The 22,498-nt window shown below is 46.4% G+C and overlaps 2 protein-coding genes across 5 annotated transcripts; one reads left to right on the top strand and one right to left on the bottom strand.

Moving 5' to 3' along the window:
- Positions 1 to 3,685: 3,685 nt before the first annotated feature.
- Positions 3,686 to 22,432, bottom strand: LOC119858251 (beta-microseminoprotein-like). Of its 2 annotated transcripts, XM_038408393.2 has the most exons (4): positions 9,934 to 10,002; positions 9,668 to 9,755; positions 8,039 to 8,141; positions 3,686 to 4,046 (listed from the first exon to the last, which is right to left on the bottom strand). In XM_038408393.2, the coding sequence occupies exons 1-4, from the start codon at positions 10,000 to 10,002 to the stop codon at positions 3,917 to 3,919; spliced, it is 390 nt and encodes a 129-aa protein (XP_038264321.2). In that variant the 3' UTR covers positions 3,686 to 3,916. The 2 variants fall into 2 exon arrangements, 1 of the variants encoding a protein (XP_038264321.2); XR_006282791.1 differs by lacking the exons at positions 3,686 to 4,046; positions 8,039 to 8,141; positions 9,934 to 10,002 and adding an exon at positions 22,373 to 22,432 and having other exon boundaries at positions 9,667 to 9,755.
- Positions 13,349 to 18,966, top strand: LOC119858959 (elongin-B-like). Of its 3 annotated transcripts, none has more exons than XM_038410541.2 (2): positions 13,349 to 13,432; positions 18,401 to 18,966. In XM_038410541.2, the coding sequence occupies exon 2, from the start codon at positions 18,474 to 18,476 to the stop codon at positions 18,837 to 18,839; it is 366 nt and encodes a 121-aa protein (XP_038266469.1). In that variant the 5' UTR covers positions 13,349 to 13,432; positions 18,401 to 18,473; the 3' UTR covers positions 18,840 to 18,966. The 3 variants fall into 3 exon arrangements, with proteins under 3 accessions (XP_038266469.1, XP_043375034.1, XP_043375033.1); XM_043519099.1 differs by having other exon boundaries at positions 13,368 to 13,419; XM_043519098.1 differs by having other exon boundaries at positions 13,378 to 13,447.
- Positions 22,433 to 22,498: the final 66 nt, after the last annotated feature.

The following is a 22,498-nucleotide window of genomic DNA, read 5'->3' as shown; positions in this document are numbered from 1 at the left end:
CCCCCACCATTCCTCTGAGCCCTCTGGGGGGCACACTCCACACTTTGGGGACCTCTGCCGTAGGCAATAGACTAATCGAACGGGAGATATTTCACAGGGACCATACACCATAGCTGGTTAGCCTTCCTTAATTAAAATGAAACAAGTTGGCAACGTGAAATCAGTTACCAGCTGCATCTGCTACCCTGGCAGTAGAAAACACAGAATATGCTTCAACTGATCGTTGCGTGGAATAACGTTGCTCCTGGGGCAGGGGAGGGTTATATACAGCCTAAAGCCAAAGTTTCTACGAAAGTCAATGCTGAGCAAATGAAACAGCTGCCAAACTGTTCTCTTGTAGAAAAGTATCAGATGTCTTGTTCCCTGGGGCAGCTGGAGCTTGCCAAGGCCTGCAGTGCTATTCCAGGTCACACCTCTTATAGGTGATGATGACCAGGAAACTTGCAGATATCTGAGGCCATGTGAGCATCCCAAACTTTTTTCAAACCAAAGCTACACCCCCAACGTCCTCCAGTGGTGTGTGCCCCCTCCCTGGTCTCCTATGAGAAGAGTACATGTGTCCTCACCTTTCTGGGGTAACAGAGGGGCCCGGCTGTGAGGGGAGGAGAGAAGAGGACCCTGGTCTAAAGAAGGAGCACGTTGGGTCTGGGCTGAGGCCAAGGCTAAAGGGTGAGCCTGGACTCCACACCTGAAGGTAGAAGAGACTCCGCATACAGCGTATTAGGGGAAGGCCCTCACTTCGCCGCTGCCCGTGATTTGGGCTCCTCGAGCCAGGATCACTTCTCCCATGCCTGCGAGGGAAGGGGGTTGGGCTTTCTGGGTGAGGATCTCCTCTCATAACAAACTAGAGATGGGTTGGGCAGGGAGAAAAACCCTGAGAAAATTTGTTCCACTAAGAACCTGGCATTTTCCTATGGACATTCATACCAGGGATATTTTGTTTGCTGACAGAGAAAGGAGACTCGCGCAAATGTGATTCTCTGAGAAATGGGAAAGAAATTAAGAGAAAATTATCAAAGCAACAGTTGCAGCAAAAAGTTTGTAGGGAAATATTTTGGCCTAGGGCCTGATCTAGTGATGTGCCCGGGTCCTTAAATGTGTGATCGGCAGCTCCTAGCTCCCAAAACTTCTGTTCAAACCACTGCTAGTCCAGGGGGTTGGAACAAATGGGCCAGGCCATGCCAACATTGCTTACATTCAATAGGCTGTCACTGAAACAGAGTAATTGTCTTTATTCAAAATCCGAAATGATTTGTGGGTCCTGCCCAAATGCAGCTTGAGCCTTTATTGTTGACTTTGTTCTGTCTCAGTGAGCATCATTTGGCCAACTCAGCTCCGTTCCCTCTCCCATTGAAGTCAATGGAAAGACTCCTGTTGCCATCGGGGGAGTTGAATAGGGTTCCTAATCCGTCTCCCAGCACCACCAGTGCAGAATTCTCCTCTCAGCATATTCTCCAGGACTTCTGCCACTGTCGTCTGAAATGTACCGAGACTGGTTTATGGTACTTACCCAGAGCAGTTCTTTGTAATGCTGGGGAAGATCATCCCAGTCATCCAGAGGCTTAGTCCATGTTGGTGATCAAACCATAATGCTTTCTGGGTTTTTCATCAGAAATCTCAACACACTTTACAAGGGGGACAAGTATCATTATCCCCATTTTGCTAATGGGGAAACCGAGGCACAGAGAGCGGAAATGATGTGCTCAAGGTCACCTGGAGTCAGTGGCAGAGACTGCACTAGAACCCAGCTCTTATGACTCTTAGTTCTGTGATTTAACCACTATATGCCACCACCTCCTACTGTTGCTGTTTTCCCAGTGCTCTGAGACCCTGCGATAATGAGCCACGCCACGGACTTCCTAATGCCTCTGCTATTGCAATCGCAGTAATGCCATGTTAGTGGAATGATGCCAGGTGCTAGCAGAAATAACATGCTCTTAGCTATAATTTCTTAGCACTGCTTCTCTCTGCACTCTGGAACCCAAGTTAGTTCAAGTCACCCCATACTTCAGAAGTAATATTCCATACAGATCACTGTGAGTGAAACACTCTCAAAGTCAGGAAACACCAAAACTGATGTTGCATGCATGGCCTTTTCATAGAGTTTTAAACCTCCTGTCTGCCTTAACGCTGCCCCCTTGTGCACATGCATTAAGATACAGGGCCAGATTCTCTGGCCCACTAAGTCCACTATGCGCTGCTCCAGGGGCATAAAGTGGATGCAGACTGGTCAGTGGAGAATTCCCATCTCCTGTGCCAGTTGTCCTGTGCACCCACAGCACAAGGGAAAGGAGAGGCCATGGCAAGGGCATGCCGGGTGTGGGTTAGGAGGGGCACAGAGCTATGCTATGCCCAATCCACCTCTGACATAAGATCACAGAGGGTCCCTACTCTTGTACAGCTGTCACTAAGCATCTCTAATTTACAGCAGAGCTGGGTGGCATAGGATTAGGTAGCTGCAATCATTGGTATTTCTCATGTGACTTCTCCTCCTCAAACCAACTAAATTCCAATATTCCTTTGGCTGGATGGACTTTCTTTAAAATCTGTTTCTTTACTAAGTGAGAATGTGTGTACAGACTTGTATATTCCTGGCCTCAAAACTAGCGCTATAGTTTGAAATGGACAAGTACAACTGAATAAGCAGATGTAAAAATGCAGCACTGTTTCCAGGTGCAGTTGCATTATGCTGTGATGGTGTATTTTAGAGTTGCATGGAAGAACAAACACCAGTGTTGTAATTATTGACTGAAATGATGCTGTAATTTGATTCAAAAGACCGGTCGGCACCAGCATATTTTTCACTATTGCGAATAACATTGTTACATTTCATCATTAGTATATTGTCTACATGGGGTATTTTTCATAAAGACTTTCATGGAGTTTTGTTTATCTTTGGACTTTGTACCGAACCAGATTACACCATGAGATGCTAAACATGTATGTAAGGCTGTAGAAAAAATTAGATAGCATCTTTTTCCCGTAGGCTGGACTTAAAGGTGTGGGTTCGCTCCTGCTTTCCAATACACAACACGTATCCTGGAATATCTGTTTTGCTTGTGTGCACCTGTACAGAGGACCTGGTTTTCACAGGATATGGGAATAGTGTTCAAAGGAAGGAAGGAAACATCAAAAGATACCACAAAGTATCTTATCTCTCTATCTATCTGGTTTCTATAATGCCTGCCAACATAGTATCTAAGCAAGGGGTTCTCAACCATTTTCTTTCTGAGGCCCCCCCCAACGTGCTATAAAAACTACACGGCCCACCTGTGCCACAATAACTGGTTTTCTGCATATAAAATCCAGGGCTGGTGTTAGGTGGTAGCAAGTAGGGCAATTGCTTGGGTCCCCATGCCACAGGGGCCCCTGTGAAGCTACATTGCTCAGGCTTTCAGCTGCAGTCCCAGATGGTGGGGCTCAGGGCTCTGGACTTCAGCCCCATGCAATGGGGGTTTGGTTTTCTGCCCTGGGCCACAGCAAGTCTAATGCTGGCCCTGCTTGGCGGCCCCCCTGAAACCTGCTCTTGGCCCCCCAGTGGGCTCCAGACCCCTAGAGGAGAACCACTGATCTAAGCAACTCCCAAGTAAATTAGGTTTGCATACCTAGGTCCCTAGTGAACTTCATAGATTCTTGTACACGACTGTTTATTAACTGCTTAGAAGGAAAAGAGTTTGATGCTTGTGTCTTTATTTAACCCCAGATTTCATCAGAAATAATGTTACCGTAAATGATCTTTGATTAAATCTCAGTCACAAATCTGTACGTAACAAGAGAAGTCGCAGCAGAGCACGTGTGAAAAAGGGGGACACAAGCCTGTTGTTCCTGAAGCCACTCTGATTCGCTGCTTTCCTCTAAGGGAGTGGTGCTAGGTCTGCTCAACTTGCATTAATGAGAAGACCACTTCAAAGCAGTCTTAACCAACTCCGGCAAAGACATTACAGAGTTCCTGAGGATCGCTCTTCCACACCACGCGCATAGAGCAGCTCTTCCTATGGAACAGGGCAATGCAGTTCTCTCGATCATAGTTGGTGGGTCTGAAAACGCTGTCAGTGAGGAAGATGAAGATGAGGTCAGGACATGAGATATAGGTCGGGGGGGAATCATATTTACTGGGCCAAATTCATCCCTGGTGTAACTCCAGCGACTTCAGGAGAAGTGACTTCAGGGATGAATTTAGAGCATAGTACTTGCTGGTGGTATTGACTGGTGCTATGGAAACACAGAGCTCTGATCTCTAGTCCTAGTAGGTGAGTAAAAAAAAAAAAATGAATTGATTTTTTTCCAATAATTTTTTCACTCAAATGTAATTCTGTGTAGTAGCTTTGCTAGGAATTAAACCTATAGAGCCACATTCACCCCAGACCTGGTGCAGGGCCAGAGTGGAAACAGCATCTGCCTGCCCTGTTCAGAGATTGCCAGGGAGTGGTTCAGCCCTGAGGTCTTTGGGCCACTGCAGGGACACGGAGCTGCCAGCACATAAGAACTGCCCAGGCATGCCCCCTCCTGCCCTTGCTAACTCCCTGCCCCCTCCAGTGGATGGAAGATTGGGGGAATTGTCTGTGAGGGGGTCCTCACTTACAGCTGGGGAGGAAATGGTTTTTCCATCCAGTGACCATTTTCCTGTCTAGGATCGGGACAAAAAGACAAAATTTAAAAAATATTTGTGCACCAAAAACCCCGTTTTTTTCCATTTTTGGGTCAATCAAAACATTTTGTTTCAATAATTTTGAATCATCTTGTTTTGATACCAATCTTTTTTTCTTTTAACCTTCTTTTCAATCTTGTACTTGTGGCACCTTAGAGACTAACAAATTTATTAGAGCATAAGCTTTCGTGAGCTACAGCTCACTTCATCGGATGCATTTGGTGGAAAAAACAGAGGAGAGATTTATATACACATACAGAGAACATGAAACAATGGGTGTATCATACACACTGTAAGGAGAGTGATCACTTAAGATAAGCCATCACCAGCAGCGGGGGGGGGGGGGGGAGGAGGAAAACCTTTCATGGTGACAAGCAAGGTAGGCTAATTCCAGCAGTTAACAAGAATATCAGAGGAACAGTGGGGGGTGGGGTGGGGGGGAGAAATACCATGGGGAAATAGTTTTACTTTGTGTAATGACTCATCCATTCCCAGTCTCTATTCAAGCCTAAGTTAATTGTATCCAGTTTGCAAATTAATTCCAATTCAGCAGTCTCTCGTTGGAGTCTGTTTTTGAAGCTTTTTTGTTGAAGGATAGCCACTCTTAGGTCTGTAATCGAGTGACCAGAGAGATTGAAGTGTTCTCCAACTGGTTTTTGAATGTTATAATTCTTGACGTCTGATTTGTGTCCATTCATTCTTTTACGTAGAGACTGTCCAGTTTGGCCAATGTACATGGCAGAGGGGCATTGCTGGCACATGATGGCATATATTACATTGGTAGATGCGCAGGTGAACGAGCCTCTGATAGTGTGGCTGATGTGATTAGGCCCTATGATGGTATCCCCTGAATAGATATGTGGACAGAGTTGGCAACGGGCTTTGTTGCAAGGATAGGTTCCTGGGTTAGTGGTTCTGTTGTGTGGTGTGTGGTTGCTGGTGAGTATTTGCTTATTAGCTTATTGTCGCTTATTAGCACCGTAGTGTCCAGTCCACACAAGAGATCCACTTCCTGGACACTACGGTGCTAATAAGCGATGGTCACATAAACACCACCCTATATCGGAAACCTACTGACCGCTATTCCTACCTACATGCCTCTAGCTTTCATCCAGATCATACCACTCGATCCATTGTCTACAGCCAAGCTCTACGATATAACTGCATTTGCTCCAACCCCTCAGACAGAGACAAACACCTACAAGATCTCTATCATGCATTCCTACAACTACAATACCCACCTGCTGAAGTGAAGAAACAGATTGACAGAGCCAGAAGAGTACCCAGAAGTCACCTACTACAGGACAGGCCCAACAAAGAAAATAACAGAACGTCACTAGCCATCACCTTCAGCCCCCAACTAAAACCTCTCCAACGCATCATCAAGGATCTACAACCTATCCTGAAGGACGACCCATCACTCTCACAGATCTTGGGAGACAGGCCAGTCCTTGCTTACAGACAGCCCCCCAATCTGAAGCAAATACTCACCAGCAACCACACACCACACAACAGAACCACTAACCCAGGAACCTATCCTTGCAACAAAGCCCGTTGCCAACTCTGTCCACATATCTATTCAGGGGATACCATCATAGGGCCTAATCACATCAGCCACACTATCAGAGGCTCGTTCACCTGCGCATCTACCAATGTGATATATGCCATCATGTGCCAGCAATGCCCCTCTGCCATGTACATTGGCCAAACTGGACAGTCTCTACGTAAAAGAATGAATGGACACAAATCAGACGTCAAGAATTATAACATTCAAAAACCAGTTGGAGAACACTTCAATCTCTCTGGTCACTCGATTACAGACCTAAGAGTGGCTATCCTTCAACAAAAAAGCTTCAAAAACAGACTCCAACGAGAGACTGCTGAATTGGAATTAATTTGCAAACTGGATACAATTAACTTAGGCTTGAATAGAGACTGGGAATGGATGAGTCATTACACAAAGTAAAACTATTTCCCCATGGTATTTCTCCCCCCCACCCCACCCCACCCCCCACTGTTCCTCTGATATTCTTGTTAACTGCTGGAATTAGCCTACCTTGCTTGTCACCATGAAAGGTTTTCCTCCTTCCCCTCCCCCCCCGCTGCTGGTGATGGCTTATCTTAAGTGATCACTCTCCTTACAGTGTGTATGATACACCCATTGTTTCATGTTCTCTGTGTGTGTATATAAATCTCTCCTCTGTTTTTTCTACCAAATGCATCCGATGAAGTGAGCTGTAGCTCACGGAAGCTTATGCTCTAATAAATTTGTTAGTCTCTAAGGTGCCACAAGTACTCCTTTTCTTTTTGCGAATACAGACCAACACGGCTGCTACTCTGAAACCTTTTCAATCTTGTTAGCTTAAATTTGTAAAGATGATTTGAACTGGGAAAGTCGAATTTTTTGTTTCTAAATGGCAAAGAGCAACGTTTCAAGAGTTTGGAAACTTTTATTCTTGACCTTTTTTTGAGTTGGGGAAATTTGTCAAACTCAACCCTGTTCTGCAAACAGTTTTGGTTGCACGGAATTGGCATTTTTCAGCCACAAAACAATTTGTTGAAAAATTCTCAACCCAGCTGTGACCTTGCTCAGTATTCCTACACAAGCCCCCTCCAGGGTTTTTTCTCCACACACAGGACAGGACCATCCAGTCCTCTGATAGCATCACCAGCCCAGGACATAATCATAATTCTGGAGGGCACAGTCAGCCTGGGCAGGGATTCACAATGGGATCGAGAACATGGGTTCTCAACCTAGGAGCCATTATCTCCCTGCCCTTCCTATATTGGGGGGCTCAGAGTCTCAGCTACATACTGGCTAGATAGGAAAGGTGTTCTGGGTGTACGAAAAAGGTTGAGAAGAACTGATCTAGAACAATTAGGCCTGAGAGATGCCTACAGACAGAACCTTGAGGCTTTGCAGTGCCCCATAGACTGCAAGGGTCAGCACTAAATATCCATGCCTTATTGCATGTTTAGGGCTCCAGAGCTGGAGTGATGAGGTAATGCATCTCCAGAAATGAGACAAGCTGCCACAGAGAGGGAGGGCTAAAAATCTGGGGGAAAGGGGATCAGAGATCCTGCTGGTGGCAAAGTCAAGAGGAGGGTTAGGAGGAGTAATAGGGAAAAGCTCTGAGCTGTGTGTTTGCAAGTTTGTGGCTGGGTTTTTGTTTTTTGTTTTTTTTTCTTCTTCTTCTTCAAAGAAGCCTGGATACAAAGAAGATTGTTCTGCTTTGTCAGAGGTAGAGCTGGAAGAAAACCCGGAGACAGGATTTTGCTCCAATTTGTTGAAATGTCAATGCAAAATTTTCACTGAAATTTCCAAATTTGGAAAATTTCAACCTGCCCTTAGGCTTGGTACAAAAGTAGCCCTAGTCTGCTTGGACTTACAGGCTGCAGCAGATCATTGCTCGTGGCTGACATTCACATCTGAAACAATCCTTGGTCTTCCACACTACACCGAAGTGATACAGCTTTCTGTTTTCAACACAGCCTGGATACACACAACAAAAACAATGCCCAGTAGATGGATGGTGACATTTAGAGGTAAAATACAGGTTGGGTGCTGTCAGTTAAAGCTCTGACTACTTGGGTGGAATTACACCAGGGACGAATATGGGCTGTGTTCTGTGATGGGATGCAATGCCATTGCTCCTGCAGGGGCTAGCATGTGGACTAGCAAGGTGAAATGTTATCTGCTGCACACCCATCTTTAGCAGAGAAATGCTATTCAAATCATGGCGTGGGGCTGAGAAGTGCTTTAGTTTATGGCTAATACTACTTTGAGCATTGTTCTGCTACTGCTGATACTCCTCTCATAGGGCTAGATGGTGACTTGGACTGCACATCTGAACTATGCTGCTCAGTCCTAAGTATATAGGAATAAGCAGGCCTGACCCCCTACCCCTGTGCCCCCCAAGCAGCTGGGTGGGGGATGGACAGATTATTGTCTCTGGGGTGTCATAATTTACGCCTGTAAGCCAGAATCAAATCATTATCCCCCTCCCCTTCCCAGAGCAAAGGAGAAGTAGGGTGGGAATTGGCCTGGGAGGGGTTTCTCCAAGTCACAGAACCTCCCATGGCCACTGTGGGAGTAGAGTGGATTACACAGTCCCCCTTGCTTGGAGCTGGGCCCCAAAGCACAATCTAGCCCATAGTGATTTTGAAGTTCTCAAAGCACTTTAAAGACTTTGGGTGAGATACTGGCCCCACTGCAGTCAATGGGAGTTTTGCTACTGACTTCAGTAAGTCTAGGATTTTACCCATCGGGTAACAGTGGAAAAGCACCTACGTGTGGTAGGCACATAGGTTCAGATGCTTAAAGGTATTTAGGCACCTCTCATCAATGGGAGTATGATGCCTACATACTTTGAGAATCTGGGTCTTATGTCCTACGGCAACTTAATGGGACTTGGATGCCTAAGACATTTTGATGCTTTTGAAAATCTAATGAATACTTACAGCAACCCTTGGAAGTAGGTAATACCATGCCCGTTTTACAGCTTGGGAAACTGAGGCATGGAGCAATTAAAAGACTCACTCAAGCTATCGCAGCAAGTCTGTAGCAGAGCTAGGAGTAGAAACCAGGTCTCCTGCCACCTAGCCCCCCTTGCTCTAACTACTAGGGCATTCCCCCCCAACACAATAAAGCGGGCAAGTAGTCTTTCCATTCTGGTTTCCATGTTTGACAATGAGTAGTAATAGAAACAGTGAGGCCAGGACAGAGAGGTGCCAGCTTTTTAGCATATCTTCCTCTTTCTCCCATGTGATATGCTATTTGTTTAGGCAACAACCTCATACCCCAGACTCCATAGGGAAGTCTGCCATGCCTTTCAGTTTGGGAGTATGTAGCTAGCTAGCTGTCTGGCTGGAGACATTCTTATACGACATAGCATCTAACTGCCTATGCATCTTCATCACACTGCAACTGACAGCACAATCCCCACATTTCTAAGCAAGTGATCCTTTCAATCCATAAATGGAAGTCCTGAGCATGAGTGGAGAATTTGCCATGCTTACCGTATTTGTTTGGGGGTCTCATGTAACACTGGGCAGTGCACAGGGATCCCAAGGTGAGAAGGACGAGGAAGAGGAACAGCAGGAACTTCTGGAAGAGAAAGGGAAACTCACTGCAAACTTGGCTGGTTTTTCAGTAATAACGCTGACCAGTTCATTCACACAGATTTAAGGAGGACAAGTCTCATTATTTACAAATAAACAGGAGAACTGCTCCCAGTCACGCAGCCTGCAGTTACACAGACAGGTACCACCAGTCACTGACTTACCATGGCGTAGGCAAGCTTCATGGGCCGCTGGCAGGTTGCTGTGAGGAGCGGTGTGTATTTATAGTCCATGCAGAAACAATGGTTGCCCAAGGGTAAGCAATGAAAATATGAGCCTCCTGCTGAGGCCAAATCATGCCAATGGCCGCTCTAACCTGTCCCAATCACTGATCAGAAGGTCTGGCTTCGAGAGGTGTCTTTGGACATGAACTTGAAGGCAGTGTTACCCATTCACAAATACAGCAGGGGCTCGATTCTGAGCTCAGTTACAGCGGTGTAAATCTAGGGTAACGCCAATGGCTACAACAGAATTACTCTGCAGTGACCCCCAGTGTAACCAACAGAACCTGTTCCTGCACAGCTATGCTCCCAGCCCTGGCCAGCCATCAAGAAACAGAGGTGGGGAAAGCACATTTTAAGCAAGGTGGTTTATTATTGTTCCATTGACCTGACACAATGAGAGCTGCACTGGCCAGCACAGGGAACAGGGCATTCACGTGGTGCAGCGGCGTGGAGAGACCTCTGTTCTATGATGGATTTATTGATTACACCTCTCAGCTCTTTTATATATGGCGCTTCAGTGGAGTTGTCTCTGAAAGGCTGGACTCCGCCAGGACCTGGAAAGGTGAAGCCTGGCACTGCTAGGTCACTGATTCAAAGCCAGGCTGGGTTGAGAGTGGCTGATAATTGTTACCAGTTGATGGCTGTAAGATGAGCGATGAGTCTCAGTTCAGCCCCTCAGGGCCAGGGAACTACCTCAGTAGAAACAGCTGTCACAATTAGGGTGACCACCCACTCCTAAATGGGTGGGATAGTCCCAAAATGTACATTTCAAGTCCCAGACCCCAACTGAAAGACTCCGGAACACCATTTGTCTTGGATTCCCTGTGGTGCTGCTCTGCCCCTACCCGAGGCTCAGGGATGGTGCTAGCCTCTTCCCAGTGGGGAGGGGGGGCTGCTGAGATGGACCTTAGCGCCCCCTTGCCATGAGGTCCTTCTCCCTGCTCCTCCTCTCCCCCCCGAAGCCCCACCCCGTCCAGGCCAGAAGCCAGACCTGAGCAGTAAGAGTCAACCAGGGAGCCTGGGCCACTGTAGGGAGCCTCAGAGTCCCAGATCCACCACTTGCCCTGGGTGGCGCACTCTTGGGGGCAGGGTCACACGCTGGGGCTGCTCTTGGGCATCCCAGCACCCCGCCCAGGGCAGGTGGAGGGTTCAGGGCTTCCCAAAGCAGCCTGGGCTCCTTGGGCAGCTCTCACCATGGCCTGGTACTGGCTTCCAGCCTGCCCAGGGGGCGGGGCCTCAGGGAAGAGGAGGAGCAGGGGGTGTGGCCAAAGAGGGGGCAGGGCTCCTGCATGTGCCCTATTTTGCATTTTGAAAAGGTGCTCACCTTAGTCACAATGGGCTCTCTTCCTGCCAATCATAGCAGAGAAGCGGAGCCCAAATTCCCAGCTCTCTCCCATAGAGCTGGTCATTCCTGAAGGAGATACCAGTGTGTTGGCAGGATCATCGTACTGGCTGTGGGATAAAGAGAGGCCTTCACTCTGCAGGGGAAGCTCTCTGCTAGCTTCCCCCGACAGACACTCATGTTGAACATTTAACCCCAGTCGTTTTTGTTTTCTCCCCTGAACTGAGGTGACCCCAGTTCCTTTTAGGCATCTCCCACCTGCATGGGAGAGCATATGGCAGCCATGCTCCAGAAGCTGTACTGGCTATTCATCACTGTCTGGTAGGGTTGCCAACTTGGTAATATTTAAAAACTGGACACTCCAGCAGGAGTGTCAGAACCTCCCCTGCCCCGCCTCTTCCCCCAAAAGACCCACCCTTGCCCCGCCTCTTCCCCTGATGTCCTGCCCCCTGTCCACTCCTCCTCCTCCTTTCTCCCATCACTTGCTGCTTTTCCCCTCCCACCCCCACCCCGGGTCAGGAGGGACTTGCCTGTGGAACCAGGACTGGGAGCTGCAGCCGCCCAACAAAGGTAGGAGGCGGCCCCTGCTGAGTAGGGGCTGGCGCAGGTGATGACCCAGTGCCTCCCTGCCTTCCCTGCCTGCAGTAACCAGACTTCGGGCATCTGGTCTGATGCCGTTCCCTATGCCGGTAGATCTGATCAGACACTGTCAGGTCCCCTTTTCAATAGGACATTCTGGTCAAAATCCGGACATCTGGCCACCTTAGTCTCTGGGTGGAGTTTAAGGTGTTGGTTGTAACCTAGAGAGTTCTAAATGGCCTGGCACCAGCCTGGCTGTGGGATCACTACTCTCCCCAGGCCATACTGCCACAGCTGTGGTCAGCAGCGGTGCGTGAGCCGGATTCCCCTCATTATAAAAGAGAAGGGGCAGCTGGCAAGGTGTCTGCTGGGATGTCCCCAGTTCTGGAACATGTTCCCCACTCCTGGGTTTGAAATAGCCTGGATCTGGTGAATTTCTGGGCACACTGCAGAAGACACTTGTGTGAGATGGGTGTTGGAGAGGGCCGAGGTGGTGATTCCCAAATGATGAAGGAGTGCAAGGAATTTTAAAGGTAATTGGCTGATTGAGCTTCTTCTGAACTGGTTATCTGAATGCTGCTGGGATGGACAGTGTATTGTTAATGGTGTGTCAGCCTAGAGTCTTGGCTAGGCATCTTTTTATTCATTTTTAAATAGAAATAAATATTCACCACTATGTTTACGATAGTATCACCTAAGGGCCAACTGGGGACAGGGCCCCACAGTGCAAGGCACTAGCACCTAGCTCTTATATGGTGCTTTTCACCCATAGCTCTCAAAGAACTCAGTATCATTACCTTCATTTTGCACATGGAGAAACCGAGGCACGGGGCTGTGACATGACTTTCCCACAGTCACTCAGCAGGCCAGAAGCCTAGAACCCATATCTGCTGAATCCATAGCACTTTAGCTAGTCCCTTCCCCAAGGAGCTTGCAGGTTAAATACACAAGACAGGCAAAGGGGGCAGGGGGCAAAGTGATCAGCATATTAGTGCCACAATTTGGGGGCAAAGTTGGAGAGTTTGGGGGGATTTTTGTTTGTTTGCTTTTGTTTTTTAGCTTCTTTGGGTGGGGTTTAGCTGGGAAGAGATTAGCTGAAGACAAAGTAAAGGAGTGGGGGAGGGAGTGAAGGGAAAAGGCATGGGAACAGGGAAGGTATTCAGCATAGGGGAGAGAGACAGCAATGGAGTCTGTGTGGCTGCCAGGGTCAGTCAGCTTGTTGGACGGTGGCTTTGGTGCAACGCATTATCAATGTACTGGGTAGCTCAAGGCAGAATAGCCTGCCCGCCTCCCATCAGCCTGCATTTCCCAGCAGGTCTGGGGCCTTTGATTGAGACACCTGAGCTCATTAGAACCCGTATGATTGACAAGAGATTAGGCCAACCTGCTGTTCAGGGGAGAGGTGAAAGAGCTGTGGTGGAGGTAAGGCTTTGTATAAAAGCAGTGACTGGGGGCAAGTATATATCTGCTGGTGGACTGGAAGTAGAGAGGAAGACAGAATTGTGGTAGGAGCTAGTGGTGAGTGCAGCTTTTGTAAGTCTATCAGGAGGAGGGGAGGATTAAAGCAGGAAGCTCTAGTTCCTCCATGCTATTTGGCTTTTTACTCTTGCAGTGTGTGGTGGGGCTAGCAGCTCTGTATGGTGCTGGTGTTTTGTGGCTTGTTCTCTGTGCTTGGCTTTGTTCTGAGCAACAGCTCTTCTGAAGGGCCTTGTCAATTCTTCTCTCTATAAGCTGTAGAGGGACAACATTAGTTAAACTTGGTGCAAACCTTGTGGTGGTAGGTGGTTAGCTTTTCAAATCAAGCTCTCTATCAAGCCAAATGCTTGATGAAATGTCTTTACAAACTGTTCTTGAAACCTTCCAATGCAAACAGTCCTCTTTAAATTAAACCTTTCCTGCAGTGTTTGACACCCTGATGTTGCAGCACTAAGAAATTGATTACTTAGCGACTTGACTCTCTAAATGGAGAGAAATGCAGATGGTGACCAAAAGTAATGACAGAGATCTTAAACTCCTTCACTGTCAGCAGCTTAAGACAGTGGCTCACAACACAACTCTGCCTGAAGTTATCCTCCTTTAAAATATAAAAGGCTGGGATAGCTTTTCTCTCATATTGGATTATGATCCTCTGTGTCTGGGAGCTGGTGTAAGTAGAAAGAAAAGGAGTACTTCTGGCACCTTAGACCAACAAATTTATTTGAGCATAAGCTTTTGTGAGCTACAGCTCACTTCATTGGATGCATTCAGTGGAAAATATAGTGGGAAGATTTATATACATAGAGAACATGAAACAATGGGTGTTACCATACACACTAATGAGAGTGATCACTTAAGGTGAGCTATTATCAGCAGGAGAGTGGGGGGGAGAGAACCTTTTGTGGTGATGATCAAGGCGGGCCATTTCCAGCAGTTGACAAGAACATTTGAGGAACAGTGGGGGGGGGGGAATCCACTCCCAGTCTCTATTCAAGCCTAAGTTAATTGTATCCAGTTTGCAAATTAATTCCAATTCAGCAGTCTCTCGTTGGAGTCTGTTTTTGAAGTTTTTTGTTGGAGAATTGCCACTCTTAAGTCTGTAATCGAGTGACCAAAGAGATTGTGGTGTTCTCCGACTGGTTTTTGAATGTTATAATTCTTGATGTCTGATTTGTGTCCATTTAGTCTTTTACATAGAGACTGCCATGCCCATTGGCCAAATGGGACAGAGGGGCATTACTGGCACATATCATATTGGTAGATGTGCAGGTTTTCCAGCTCTTGCTGAAACTTGTGGTGCTGTCAGTCAAGATACGAGAGTCATGCTACTTAATGGCTGAAATTAAGTCTAACTCATGATCTAAAACTAGCTTTTGACATGGTAGATTTAAGCATGGTGTGTTAAATAACACTCATCTAGGGTATTATACCCCATTATGATATCTGAAAACCCCAATCTTCACTGCCAACGCTCTTGAGAGGTAGGGCAGAGGCGAAGGCTCACTCCTCAAAGGGCCTTAGGTGTTGACATCCTTTTAGGCACTTAGAAAAACACAGGAACAACCCTGCAATCCACCAGTCCTGTACTGGGTACCTTGACTCTCAATACAGTGAGAGTCAAAGCCTTGGGGGAGAGAAGCCTTGGACTGTGAGCCACCAAAGTGTATGAGGTGGGGCTCAGCCTGCCTAAGGTAGGCACTGGGAGGTGCTGATGAGGGATATGTCCTAAACCCTGCCCATCTCCTGGAGATAGATGCTTCCCTGCAGTTCCCTGAGGCAACTTGCTCTGTGTAGGGAATGGGAACTTGCCCTCTGGGCTTAAGCACCTCCAGCATTTCCTGGGGTAATAAGTTAGGAGCCTGCCTTGCCCCCCACAAAACAGCAACAGGCAGTGGTGGTGCTCCCTTATAAAGCTTATCCCAGTGGTTTGAGCACTCACCTGGGATGTGGGATACCCCTGTTCAGATCCCCTCAGGTGGGTGCTCTGCTCAGTGGGCCAGAGAGAAATAGTGACTCTAGCCCAGTGGTTAGGGCACTGCAGCAGGAGACCCAGAATACATGCTCCGCACTCTTTCATAACACTGATTGTTAAAGCACAATAGAAGGCTCTTGGTACATACCAGCAGGGTCTACACAAACCAATTAATGTGACACTTTAGAAATCACACCTACAGTGGGCATTCATGCCCTGTGTAGACAAACTCCTAAATACCTCTCCAGGACTCTGTTAGCTGACACATGATCAATCCACTGATCAAGAAACCAGTCAAAACAGGATGCCCTATGGCACCAGTGTAAATACACTGCACCCTCTTCCCCTGGGGTGCACGAGTGAGCTGGCAATGCACCCTTTGTAGTGCTCATTGATAATGGAACACAGCTTGAGTTAAAATTTCTCTCAAGCAACTCCTCCTGACACAGCTTGCCTGGCTGCTCTCTGCTGCAAACTGGTTGTAGTGTGATGGCCAAGCAACCTAAAACTGCTTCTCCTTTTATTTGTGATATCCCCACCTGCCTGCTGCTACTCTTATGCTTTCTGAATGTGTAGTATTGGAATGGCTCCTAATTAAGCTGCTTGCGGCTTCAGTTCTAACAAGCCTGCTAGATGGAAGTGCAGGGGAGAATAGAGGCATTTCTTCAGGTCTGGCTCTAGTTTCCCCTTACACAGCTACTGTATTTATCAGAGGAGCTGGTAAAACTTGTTAAATAGCCTAATTAAAATGCTTCTCTTTTCAGCATAGAGCTGAGGGATTAATTCTCAAATAGGCAAAAACTTTGCAAAACTCTTCACTCCATGGCTTCCAGGGAGGTGAAGTAGAAAGGTGGTGGTGCCATGCATCCATCTCTTAACCGACAGACCTTTGTACCAGTTCCTCCTTAGACCCCAAACTGCCAAGATTTCAATGGCTATTAGATTCCTAAATATCTGTTGAGGATCTGGGGCCATGACACCAGAGATGAACTCAAGCCATAGAACTGACGCTGGCCTCTAAGGAAATATCTAGGCTTCAAGCTGGGGGTGGGCCTCCCAGCTCAAGGAGGCTATGACTCTCTGAGCACCTTGCTTCCATGTGGAAGAATTTTCTATGGGTCAACTCCCTAGCAACACAAGTGTACACCTCTAGGCCTATGCAGGCTGCACTGTTATTCTGAGGTTGGGGTGTGCCCATTGCTAACCAGTAGAGTATCCAGCCCCTGGCATAGACCCAGTGGACATTTGTGGTATACACTGATTCACTGCTTCCAAAGAAACCATTCCTTGCAGCTTACCAGTTCCACCTCAGATCACTACTCCACTTAACACACAGCACTGAGTTGCTTATTGTGAAATCAAGTATTTTTATTTAGCAAAGCATGCAGATAGAAGTATTGGAAACAAATGGTTACATATCACACAATCGTAAAGCATTCTAGAGCAATTTAATTGATTACTCTGTCACATAGAGTATCATTATCGCTCACCTAAAAGACTTAAAGTGCTTTACAGTCACGCTCGCTGGGACCCTCCTTTTATGAGACTGACATGCTGTCAGTTTGCCTCCCAGGTATAGGATGCAGTGTGTCTTTGCACTCCAGGATATACCAGACCAATCCTTCCTCTTCATTCATAAACAAGTTACGCCCACCCCAGCTGTTTGTTTCTTCTTGTAGATATCATCTCAAGGGCTTTGCACTCAATTCACCCTGGCTCTATATGCAGACACCCTCCCAGTGTGAGGTGTAGGATACACAAATAGCCAGACATGGAGATGGATATCTAGTCTCTCCTGCCTGGAAGAGACATCGCCAAGGTATGTCCCCCTCCTGGTAACTTGCTTTAACTCCAAGACATTAAGAACACTATTTTCAGAGTAGTTTTACATCCCTTAGGTATATCCAAACATACATACATTTTGCGATGATTGACAGCCAGCAGGTTGCTGGCTCTTGGTAGAAAACACCCATGTCAACCTTTGGTGAATGACTATGCAGATATCTGACCCAGGGATCCCTGTAAAACACAATGCATCCCCTCTGTCAGCTGGTACTAAGGGATCCCTGAGTCAGAGGCATATATCCATGTTGGCTCTGATCAAGGCAGTGCACTAAAAACTGAGTATAGGTGTAGAAGCATGACCAGTGCAAGAGGTTAGCCATGCAGAGCGTGGATATCTAATATCTCTGCTGGATATATACTTACAGCAGCTAGCCCCTGCTGCAGTGGCTCAGTGTAGTTTTTAGGACACTAGCTCAAGCAGCATAACACAAGTGTGGCACCTTGAGCTGGAAATTCTGCTCTAAGTATAGACATACCCTGACACTCTGAAGTCCTGGTTCTGTTCAGAGCTGAAAAGCACAGGTTTGCTGTGGACTTGGTTTGCTAGTTGCTTGTCACTTGACTTTGTACTAGATTTTAATAGTAAGTACAATGGTGTGACTCTGCTCTTTGACTAAAATGCATGAATAAGATCTGACCTGGCACAGAAATGGCTCTGCCAGGTCTAAGCAGAAGCTGGAGGAGGATGGGAGGGGAACTCTAATGCTGTAGCTGACTTATGTCACTGACCGTCTCCATCCATTTCTAGACCATTCATACAAAGGAGCATAGGCCTAACGCTCAATCTGTCTGGGGCCAAATGTGGGAGGCCCAAAATGAAGGACAGATGAGCAACTGTTCACTCAGAAAACATAAAAGTGATTGGATTTTTGCCTTTAAGGTGAATAACTTTCTACTGTCTTAGCATCATGAGCATCTGTTTGACATACTTTGCTTAAGTGAAAGGGCACCAAATTTCGATGGAATGCAGGGGACTCTGGACTAAAATGAGCAACACTGGAGAGTAATGAACAGAACATGCCTTGGAAACATCTGCTTATGAGTAAATGATTCTGTTGCTTGTGCCTTATAACAATAGTAAGCCTGTCTGACAGAACAGGAGTAAAGCTGTTCATCTGGCTGTGATAGGTAGATCTCTTCCTGGCCCCCTCAAAAGATCCCTTCCAGCAGCGTGACTATTTTTCTCATTTCAGTTGTCTCATATCTTCAACACACAAGGCCGTGGGGCCCCTTCGCATCAGACTGTTGGGAGCTCCCGTAGCAGCAATGGATGTCTTCTTGATGATCCGTCGCCACAAAATGACCATCTTTGCTGATGCCAAGGAGACTACCACTGTGCGGGAGCTGAAGAAGATTGTGGGGGGCATCCTGAAAAGGCCTCCGGAGGAGCAGCAGCTATACAAGGATGACTGGTTGCTGGAGGATGGTGACAAGACCTTGATAGAATGTGGGTTAAGCAGCCAGACTTCCCGTCCCCATGCGCCAGCCATGGTGGGCTTGGCCTTATTCAGAGCCCGTGAGGGCTCCTTTGAACCATTGCACATCGATCCTTTCTCCAGCACACCTGAGCTGCCTGATGTTTTGAAGCCTCAAGATTCTGGCAGCAGCTCTGGCGAGCAGCCCATGCAGTGAAACCAGGGTCTGCTGTTCCATCACATAGACATGGTGCTGATCATGCACAAGTCACTGCTGTGTGCTCATTTCACTGGCATCACTTGAAAACATTGCCTTGACTAATAAAGCTTTGCTGTTAAACTTCTCTGGGGTGCCAACATCTTCTGTCTCAGTCTCTAGAGAGCCAATTGACAATGATTGTTTGCTGGCTTCCTTGTGTCTTAACTTTTGTGGTGGGGTGTGACAGTCTAGGCAGCAAACTCTTAAACCTCCTTGTCCAGCTCAACATCCATAGACTTAACCTCAACATTTAATTCTTCCAAGAACAATGACATGAACAAACTCTACAGACAACTGGCATGGCCAGCTTTCCTATAGGGAGTCTTATTATATTTGGTGTTTTTTCCCTAAAGTTCCAATTTCTGGAATCATGTGACTACATCAGAATCTTCTAGACCTCAAATTGTAGAGAGACACTTGAAAAAAAGGTTAACCCTGATGGCTGAAATAGTAGGCAGACTACCACCAAACCTCAAGATTATTTTCAAGCCAGTCTCTTGACATTCTGGAAGCTGCTTCAGGACTCATGGAACACCCAGGTGGTAATATTGTACCAGTACAATGTATGTGGTAACAATAACTCTTCACTTTAAAGGTCAGCTCCTAATTGAGAGGAGCTGTTTAACATGCTGGCTGCTCCTTCTTCAATGGCTGAATAATTTTGTCAATTAACAGTGGATCCTAAACTAAAAGGATAGGAAAAACAATCCATGTGCACTCACCCACCCTAGAGAGATCAAGGGAGATGAGCCTCTGACAGAAGTGCAACTATTTTCTAGCTTGGTGCTGATCTTGGGGAACAAGAAAATATCAGCATTCAATGAGAGCTAGAGATTGCAAATTAGACCAGAGAGTGTAATGATGGCAGCAGAAGGGTCAGTACAGCTGGGGGCTGTAGAGGAATCACCTGGTGTGACAGAGTAAGAGCATCTCCTAGATGGCTCAGGTAGAACCACCTCTGGACTGACATTCTTGGTATCTCACTGGCCAAGGGAGGTTGCTCAGAGGAGATAGACAATTCATTAGCAGGTTGGAGGGAATCACTTGTACATGCCTAATGCTTAGTATTCCTTTACATCTTCTCCAAGTAAAGAGCAATGTGGTAAGTCTACAACCAGGTGGGGGGGAGGGGGATGGGAAGAGATGGTCTAAAGCTGTCTGAAAATTTAATCAAAAGCTGTCTGGAGCCCCCTTCTATTAGAAGTATCTGGGTGTAAAAGCTCTGGGGTGAGGAGAGAGGGGAGACCTTTTAACTGCTGTGGGAGAGACCTAGCTAGAAGCAGACTACCCTTCTTAGAGAATCCCTGAAGGGGAGGCTGACTGGACTATGGAACTGTCTCTCTAAAGGAAGTGGTGACAACCCTATGACTTGGTACAGTCATGCCTAGAGCAGACACTGGAAACTAATCTCTAGGGGCCTGAATTGGAAGGGGATGGCAGAATGGAACCATAACAGCTCTAGCTGTGCTGACTTGCTTTAACTAGTATAATGGGATTTCATTCTCTTCCTTTGACTCAGATTGGTATGACGGGGAATTTGCTTTTTAGAACCACGACTCTTCCAATTGTGTTCTGTTCCCCTTGTCCTAGGCTGAGTTTTGTGCTAATATTTTAATTCCTGAATTAAGCTTTTTGAAGTGAGATGTTGCTGCTTTGTCATCCTCCCACTCTGCTCTAAGGTGCAATTCAACCTGGTCATTCTTCTGGGCTAGAACAGTCATCACAATTTCCCCCTATATCTGCTTGGAGGCTCTAAGTACAGTAAGCTAAACATCTTTTTTTTTTTTTTTTTTTTAAAAATGCAGGCCCTGATCCTGCAAGCATTCACTCATGTCAGTCTAGCTAAATTAAGCAGTTGCATGTTAACAGGAGCAGGGCCTGGGTTTGCAAGTAGGGTTGGGGAGTACAGTACAGAGCAAAGGTGCCATCTAGGGGCTCTGAGGCAAGTAGCTCTCAAACTAATATATATTTAAAAAATGACAGGTTTCAGAGTAGCAGCCGTGTTAGTCTGTATTCGCAAAAAGAAAAGGAGTACTTGTGGCACCTTAGAGACTAACAAATTTATTAGAGCATAAGCTTTTTGTGAGCTACAGATCACTTCATCGGATGCATTTGGTGGAAAAAACAGGAGAGATTGATATATCTATCAATCAATTATACACACGGAGAACATGAAACAATGGGTTTATCATACACACTGTAAGGAGAGTGATCACTTAAGATAAGCCATCACCAGCAGCGGGGGGGGGAAAGGAGGAAAACCTTTCATGGTGACAAGCAAGGTAGGCTATTTCCAGAAGTTAACAAGGATATCTGAGGAACAGTGGGGGGTGGGGTGCGGGGGAGAAATACCATGGGGAAATAGTTTTACTTTGTGTAATGACTCATCCATTCCCAGTCTCTATTCAAGCCTAAGTTAATTGTATCCAGTTTGCAAATTAATTCCAGTTCAGCAGTCTCTCGTTGGAGTCTGTTTTTGAAGCTTTTTTGTTGGAGAATTGCCACTCTTAGGTCTGTGATCGAGTGACCAGAGAGATTGAAGTGTTCTCCCACTGGTTTTTGAATGTTATAATTCTTGACGTCTGATTTGTGTCCATTCATTCTTTTATGTAGAGACTGTCCAGTTTGGCCAATGTACATGGCAGAGGGGCATTGCTGGCACATGATGGCATATATCACATTGGTAGATGCGCAGGTGAACGAGCCTCTGATAGTGTGGCTGATGTGATTATCAAAAAGAACAGGAGTACTTGTGGCACCGTAGAGTCTAACAAATTTATTTGGCATAAGCTTTCATGGGCTAAAACCCACTGCATCAGATCCATAGAATGGAACATAGTAAGAAAGATACAAAGAAGGTGGAAGTTGCCATATAAACTGTAAGACTAAGATGAGCTATTATCGGCAGGAGAGGAAAAAAAACTTTTGTAGTGATAAGCAAGATGGCCTATTTAGACAGTTCACAAGAAGGTAAGAGGATACTTAACAGGGGGGAAATAGAGTCAATATGGGTAATGACCCAGCCATTCCCAGTCTATATATAAATTATAGATAGCAGTTCAAATATTTAGAACTGAGGCCAGTGAGGTTTGAGACCTATTGTGTTCAATGGCTCATGTTTTATCCTTTCTCAGGCTCCACAGAGCCAGTGTGCCCTTCCTTGCTGGGATGAAACAGTCTCCTATTCCCTCATGCACTGAAAGGAGGGGTGGACCACTAGCAATAAACTCCTCTACAAAGGAGGAAGTGAGGAAGCAAGTTCACCCATCAGAAGCAAAATACTGTCAACCAGGACTGATCCCATCATACATCAAAATTATTATGGCTTAAGAGCTAGGCATTGCTTTGTTACAATATGATTCTCAAGGGTTGATTATGCCTTAAAATAAGGAAAATTTGGCATAATAAACGTGCCTCAGAAAACAGACTTGTGCCTAAATCACCCAGCTCTCAACTTCACAGTTCTTGAGAAGGTTGACTTTCCTCCTTACCTGGTAGCTGCAGGATTCCATGTCAAAAACAGACTTGCAGTTCTCTTGGTCGTAGCCAACAGGCGTGAGAGCTCTGCATGGGGAAAGAGAACAAACAGCAGGGTGAGAGCAGCAGAGCACCTAGAT

The sequence above is a fragment of the Dermochelys coriacea genome, chromosome 7 (assembly GCF_009764565.3).
Source record: "Dermochelys coriacea isolate rDerCor1 chromosome 7, rDerCor1.pri.v4, whole genome shotgun sequence".
NCBI lineage: Eukaryota > Metazoa > Chordata > Testudines > Dermochelyidae > Dermochelys > Dermochelys coriacea.
This window is presented reverse-complemented; position numbering and strand designations above follow the sequence as displayed.